Here is a 7,944-nt window from a genome sequence, read left to right on the forward strand (position 1 = left end):
ATATCGACAAATTAAAATTTGGAGTGTTGAAAAGTAAAGAGACGGCTATAAGGTTTATTGCCTTCTTGATATATATATATATATACATCATACCTAATTAACAATTGTATATGGTTGAATGGTTATGCTTGTCAGTATGAGTAATAGGTATACATAGTCATTTACTACATTCAATAAATAGTAATTTTTTCATCATTGTCAAGAGTTTATACATTTTATTATTAATTTAAACGATGTTATTGAAAAATAAATGAGAAAATGACAATGTATATTTTTAAAGAAGAAAAATATATGTAGGCCGTTCAATTTTTTCGAAGGTCACTAAATTACGACATCAAGCTCTGTAATTTAAAATGTATCTTATAAAAATTATAATTATTAATTATCATAGAAGAAATAATTAATTATGTTTAAGTATACATAAATTAAAAAATTTATGATTTTTATTAAAAATGTGCTCACCTATCGTATTGAAGATAAGTCAATTGTGAAAATTCTAAATACGTGTTACGGCCATATTCATTTATCTAATATGTCTTATATTTAATGTAAGCAAAGTTACATTTTTTAAAAGTTTTAAATCCAAATAATTTTTATTTTGAAACAAATATCATCTTAATTATGAATCAAGTTGAGGTTTAGTAAAATATTAAAATATGCATAAAACATCTTGTTTAAAAAATTCATACACGCCTTAACATTTAAAACAAAATAATTAGTTAATTAAAATAATTATATTTTTGTCATAAAAATCTGAACATGGATGGAGAATATATTATTATTTGATCGTTGCTTTATAATTATACTTTGCTAAGCTCTAACTAGGTAGGTATAGTTAGTATTTCCAAATTATAAATACAGAGTGATTTTTTTATCATGAACCACTCATTATTTCAAAAAGTATTCATGTTTTTGAAAACATTTTTTACATATTTTCAAGTTGTTAAAAAAACAACGTTTTTATTAAAAAATTATATTTTTTAAGTTTTTTAGTTTTTTGAATGACAACATCGAGTTTTAATTTTATATTCCAAAGCGCAATATTTTTCTGAGTATTTTGATACATAAAAATCGAATTTAGGACGAGTAGTTGAGATACATATTTAAAGTTTAGACAAGCGAAGTAGTGGACAAACATTTTTGGGGTTACCCCGTACCATACCACTCCACGCATCAAAACTTTAAATACTTATAACTCATAAACTACTCGCCCTAAATTCGATTTTTATGTATCGAAATACTCAAAAAAATATTTTGCTTTGGAATATAAAGTTAAAACTCGATGTTGTCATTCAAAAAACTAAAAAACTTAAAAAATATAATTTTTTTAATAAAAACGTTGTTTTTTTAACAACTTGAAACTATGTAAAAAAATGTTTTCAAAAACTATTCATGTTTTTGAAATAACTTGTGGTTCATGATAAAAGAATCACTCTGTATATATCAAAATATTTAAACATATTTATATAAATGTATCATCATTATGGTTTTAAAGATAAACAATGACAATAACATAGATATCAAAAGCTGATTGGACAATAAAGAGTATCGTTTTAAAAATATGCAATCGTTTAGATATTTAGAAAATCCTACATCAGACACTTAACAGTCGCAAAACACGAGTTCGTTTGAATAGGTACTAAGGTATATATTTAAATTTATACATTTATAATACATTTTTTTATCCTGTTGAAATGTACTCACTATTTATATAATAATAGTCAATAAGTAGTTTTTATTTTGTTCTTCGAGAAACTTATTATTATGATACATGGAATATAAATATTATTTTGTGGTTTAACTGTGTTCGGTTTGGCTATCAAATGTCAGTACATAGTAATAACTTACTAATAAACGGTTCGTAATAGTGTTACATAAAATATCGGCTAACAACTGCAGTCTATCCACCATATGGATATTGAACTAGAAATAAATAACTATATTATAATATATCGATATACGCGCGCAATGCATTACTGTTACGACCCTAATCGAGCAATAACACAAATATTATATTACGAACGCCCTGACGGGGTTGAAAATTACTACGACGCATAATAAAATAATCCATTTTAGAAACCTCTACAAGCAAACCATATCACTTACAAAAAAAAATATATATATATAATATAATGACTAAAATATAATAATGACAATAATGAACACATCCTATGGACCGTTTCGACATGTAAACAAAATACTGTGCGTTTATTGTACGTTTATTATTATACCTATAATATAATATGATATTGTTATGCAATGTTTGCGTTTGCAACACGGACCGTGTGAAAAGAAGTGGAAGACTGTGTGGAACGATGCAGTTATATATATAGCGTTGGTCGAAGTACGGAATACAATAGATACTCGCCATCAATCGATCTAGAACGTGTGTACGCAGTTCTTAAGCCGTTTTCCGATCGTCCTCTGTATAATACGCCGTACCTATATATTATTATAATATTATAGTAAATACTCGTGTTTTTTTCAACGTCAAGAAAAATGTTGTCAAAGGTACATTGTTAGACCGTGTCCATTTCAGATACATTTTTTCTCGTCGATTAAACTACTTTTTTTTTTTACTATTATTTTTATTCTTTTTTTCACTAAAGGTTATTGTCGGTTCTTGCGTCTTGCTGTACGTCAGTCTTACGGTTCAGTCATATCCTCAAGGTTACGGTGGCAGCGCTGGACACGACGACGACGACCACGTGGACTACTATGTGGGTATCACCAACTAACTATAACTATCTACTAATATACGGTGTCACCCATTATTTCAGAAAACACAAATGTTTTTGAAAATATATATTTAAAACGATTTTAAGTCATTACAAAACGACATTTTCATTTTTTTTATCGTTATAATTGTCTAAGTTTTTTACTCTTTCAAACGAAAGCATAAAATTATACATTTATAATTTCGTATTCCTTAGTAGAATTTTATTCGTAGTATTTAAAATGTATCAAAATTAAATTTCGGACAAGTAGTTTATTAGTTATAACTGTTATAAGTATTTAAAATTTAATCGAGCGGAGTAGCGGATCAACATTTTTCTGGATACTCCATCACTCCTTTCATCTAATCTTTAAATATTTATAACTCAAAAACTACACGTCCAAAATTCGATTTTTATGTGTTAAAGTATTCACTAAAATATTTTGCTTTGGAATAATAGATAAAAAATATAAAATTTAAAAGATGATGGCAATAAAAAATACATATTTTTTAGAAAAATGTTGTTTTAAGATATATTAAAAATATATCATTATATTATTATATCATTTTGGGAATAAGTGACCTACGGTCAAATAGATCACCCAGTAAAATGTATATTTTTCACTTCTTATTCTAAACACCAAAGTTGAACGACGATTAACAATATCAATACATAGAAACGATTAATTTACGCGTATGTGTGTGTGTGTGTGCAATTTGTACACTGTGCATGTTGTATTCCCCGCAGGCTCATCCAAAATACTCTTACAAATACGGCGTGCAAGACCCGCACACCGGCGACTACAAGACCGCGCACGAGTACAGAGATGGTGACGTGGTGAAGGGATCGTACAGCGTGCACGACCCCGATGGTACGTTGAGGACCGTCGAATACGTAGCCGACAAGGAAAACGGTTTTAACGCAGTCGTTCACAAGACCGGTCACTCCAACCATCCAGACCACTACGAACACTATTAAACAGCTGAAAGTGAATAACGCAGTAGGTACTAATGAATTATTACCTATGTATACTAACATGTCGTATTATTATTTTTATTTATTTTTTTACTTGAGTTCTTTACTAAATTTCCTCGAAAAACTCCGTGTCTCCGTACATATAAGTGTCGACGATACATAATCGTCTATTTACGTCTCGTCGTTCATCGTTGTTATTTGGTGACAAATATTCCAGTTTTTCCCTATGGCGAAACCAGTCACTCGTGTCCGCGTTTAAAAAGATTATAATATTATAAACTCTTAAATTTAATTGGCAATAAATTGATTATTTTTCACTTTGTTGTAGTATAAATCGTTACACGCATATAACCTAGAATCGTTTATGACAGGTTTAAAGAATCGATTTCATAATTAATTTTAACAATGTCTAGAGATATCAGAGTACAATCGCGTAATAAATTATATGAAATAGTAAATGTGAACTCAGATGAAATGTATAACACGATTGAATACTGTGTCTAGTGTATTCATAATCTATAATATTATGATTTTTAAAAATGTTTTTGTTAAAAATGGGTTACTAGTATAATAGCTTAACATTATAATATTAAACTATTATATAATCTCACAATGTATGATTTACTATTATTAACGTTTTGCATTGATTAAAATGGTATAGCTATAAATGGGTTTTTGCTTGTATTCGAAAAGTCCATTTGTAAGTCATAACAAAAAACAAGCATCATAGACTAATAATCTATTATACTATTATAAATAATTGGCCAATAGTTAACGATCCATAACTGTAAACTAAATGTTTTTTTTTATATACTGTTGATACTTCAAACTAAAATAATATTAATCAATAATCGAATTAGAACTTTTATGGTTATTATTGTTCAAAATATTTCTAAGTTTTTAACTTTATCTAAAACGTGTAAGACGTTTTATTCACAGATTAATATATAGCCTAACCCCGAGTGCACTTTACATAAGAGTTTTTGATTCAAAATCAACGTGATATACATCCAAGTTAAACTATAAAATAGAATAAAAAATAATTATACTTGTATTTGTGCATTGTACAAGTTATACAAGTATTATAGTTGGCGAATACTGAATAATATCTTCTTTTAAAGTGCATTTAATTTTACCTGATTTGATATAAAATTTAAAAATATATAAAAATAATATATTACGGTATATATATACCATAATTTAATATCTAAAAATTAATTGGTTAATCTTTTTCCTAATATTATATACCATAAAAATATTTCAAATATAAATTTATGTCTACGAGTTGTATATAAATGTGTCGATTTTTGGATATATATTTAATCATTAACAATATATATAGTTATTAATATTCATAAAAAATATGTCAAACAGGTACATTTAATATTATTCATTATATAATATAAGCAACATTAATAGATTTTACTTTCAGATGATCTTTCCAGGGTAATTATATGGTTTATAACTTCCGATAACTATACTCATTTTCCAATATAAAGGACACAGGAAAACAATTAAATAACAATCTAGTCCTTAATTTTATTTAATTGGTTTGACTTATTTGTCAGCAAAATATTCATACATATTATTATACTTTTATACATATTATAATCATTACTATTATATTATTATTATTTTTATATTATTTATACATTTTTTTTACGTATTATTTTATATTGTAACTTAGAAATAATCACGGTATGTTAAAGTATTAATATTGTACACTTTTATTATTACTGTACAGTACATTCTGTAATATACCGTGAGTATAATCTAAAAATACTCCTTGTATTTTATAACGGCTGGTACATATGTAATATTATATACCAATATTGTAATTAATATATATAATTTTAAAATTTTATTACCACAAATACATAACACATTTATTTTACAAGATTTTTTTTTTCTTAACGAATTCATGTGTGACCATTGTACTGAGAACTAGTTACGTTTATTTTAGAAAATTACTATTCTTATATAACTAAAATAGATAAATGTTTGAGAGAAATATACTGGCTATATCTAATTGGGTCTTCACGCATGACAGATAAAAATATAGGAGACAGATTGGATAAACTAATATTATTGTTATGAAATAATCACATAGTTCAACATAATAATGTTGTTTAAATAAAACCCCGGAAAACGTAACCGTAGATATAAGGGCAATTATGACACATCATGTGTTATGTGTAATTTTTTTCCCATATTATATTATGAGGTATAATAGAATTATTTGATGTCGATACATATTATTTAATATACGTGGCTAGTATGGTAACTATAATGGGTACGTTAATAGTTTAAACATTTATATAATTCAAAAATAATTTTGACACAATTTCAATATGATTACGTATGACAATATTTTCAATTATTATTATTATTAAAATAGAAAAATGACAAGGTTTACTATATCGAATGAACAATAATAAAAGCATTTAAAACGTGGTGTTGTGAGAGCAATGACACAAGAACAAGGGCGATTGGCCCCAGTACCTGACATTATACTGTTTATATTATACTAAATAATATATATACTTGCAGGGTTTTTTTTTTTAAATGAATACTCGTATTTTTATTTTTTACAATCTCAAAATATTATGTTCTATAGCAATAACAATTAAATATTACTACATTTGAAGAGCATCACAAGAGGACGGAAATCTCTATTGGTCACTTCATTCAATATGATATTATTGTATACGAAAAGTTTTATAGACCTACGTTTTTTTACTTTGAGATGAAAAATTATTTATTTTGAAATGCCTTTATACTATTGTCTTTTTTTCTTTATCATATTATGATATTCAGCCATCAAAAACTAGTGGAAATTTGAACATGACTACTGACTAGCACACAGAATATAATAAAGCAAAATGAAACAAAGTAAACACAGTGTAAAATAGACGCATTAAATGTTGAAAAAAGTAGTCGAACAGGAAGTCGGATTATGATATTTAAATAGCTCTTGTTAAGTTTAGGTCTTGTTTAAGCCACAAAAATGGATATGCTAAATTCTTATTTAATAAATCACAACATATAAAACAAAAACCAATTATGTTTTAATTGAACACTGCAAAACTTTTTATCTATATAAGAACTTAAAAAAAAAAACAAATTTTTAACACTTCAAATATTTATAAATAACATAAAATTTGTCTAAATATTTTATAATTTTTAACTACGATGTATATAAATATATAATTTAAATTGAAGTGGAATAACTATAGGTTTCAATTATTAATATTAGGTAATTTGAATAATTTCAAAATAATAAAAATCTTTTGATGAAAATTCATTATTATTTTATATTTGTACATCCAATATCATCAACTTAATGACTAAAAAATAGTAATTTATTATGATACTATATTATTGTGCATGAGCATAGACAGTGTAAGCCTATCACTAAGTACATTTCGTGAAATATTTTTTGATAGTGCAATTAAAGTTATTTATTTATTTACGGTAGGTTTAAAGTTGATTATGTTTTTCTGAAAATATTGCATTTATTTTATTATTACTATTTAAAAATAATACAATTTATACCATAGTATATTATAGTTATTCATTTATGAATCAATAATATCTTACTGTAAGACAGTATTTAATATTGTTATTATATTACTCGTGGTATATTTAATATAATATCGGTAGGTAATATCTTAGTACTATAATATCTACATATTTTGAATATGTCATCGTGTAAAATCCATAGTATATACGTGTAAGTTTTAAGTTCCGACGAAAAGAAAGAGGTGCCCAAACAACAGTATCTACTTCACAATTCTCTTTTTTTTTTAAGTTGAGCAGGTCTCTAGGTCATTTACGCTTAAGACGACGTGGTTGTTTATCAAGGAGTGTGCGGGAGGAAAGATTGGATATAAGTAGATTGGAATGGTTGAATGTATTATGGTGAAATATTTTATAGTAGTAGGAGGCTAATGTATGAATGTTAGGGATTTTATGTCCGAGTGAAAGAGAGAAGGGTGAGATTGCTGACGTACCATAATTATTATAAAATTATAACAAAATAAATATCCATTATAATATCATTATCCATCGTTTAAATATGCAGGTAATTTTGTTTAAATTTGAACTTCAAATATTTATAAAAAATACTTATGTTTATATAGGTAGTCATTTTATTTTTAGTTCCCGTATAAACTTATGAAGAATATTGTGTTTAAATGTCACGCCTTAGCTATGTAAATTAAAGATCTTATAAAGTTTTTACAACAAAATA

General features: G+C 26.0%; 1 protein-coding gene across 6 annotated transcripts; it reads left to right on the forward strand.

Annotated features, from left to right (window-relative positions):
* The first annotated feature begins 2,344 nt into the window (after positions 1-2,344).
* Positions 2,345-5,589, forward strand: LOC132920937 (cuticle protein 19-like). 6 transcript variants are annotated; one of them, XM_060983684.1, is made up of 4 exons: positions 2,345-2,511; positions 2,610-2,720; positions 3,465-3,721; positions 5,112-5,589. In XM_060983684.1, the coding sequence occupies exons 1-3, from the start codon at positions 2,500-2,502 to the stop codon at positions 3,693-3,695; spliced, it is 354 nt and encodes a 117-aa protein (XP_060839667.1). In that variant the 5' UTR covers positions 2,345-2,499; the 3' UTR covers positions 3,696-3,721; positions 5,112-5,589. The 6 variants fall into 6 exon arrangements, with proteins under 6 accessions (XP_060839667.1, XP_060839665.1, XP_060839668.1 ...); XM_060983682.1 differs by having other exon boundaries at positions 5,125-5,589; XM_060983685.1 differs by having other exon boundaries at positions 5,138-5,589.
* The last annotated feature ends 2,355 nt before the right edge of the window (positions 5,590-7,944 follow it).

The sequence above is a fragment of the Rhopalosiphum padi genome, chromosome 2 (assembly GCF_020882245.1).
Source record: "Rhopalosiphum padi isolate XX-2018 chromosome 2, ASM2088224v1, whole genome shotgun sequence".
NCBI lineage: Eukaryota > Metazoa > Arthropoda > Insecta > Hemiptera > Aphididae > Rhopalosiphum > Rhopalosiphum padi.

Bases quoted from the DNA above. Each gene is read 5' to 3' on its own strand.
- LOC132920937 (XM_060983684.1), top strand. The intron at 2,721-3,464 runs GTGGGTATCACC...TATTCCCCGCAG, and splicing joins ACGACCACGTGGACTACTAT to GCTCATCCAAAATACTCTTA.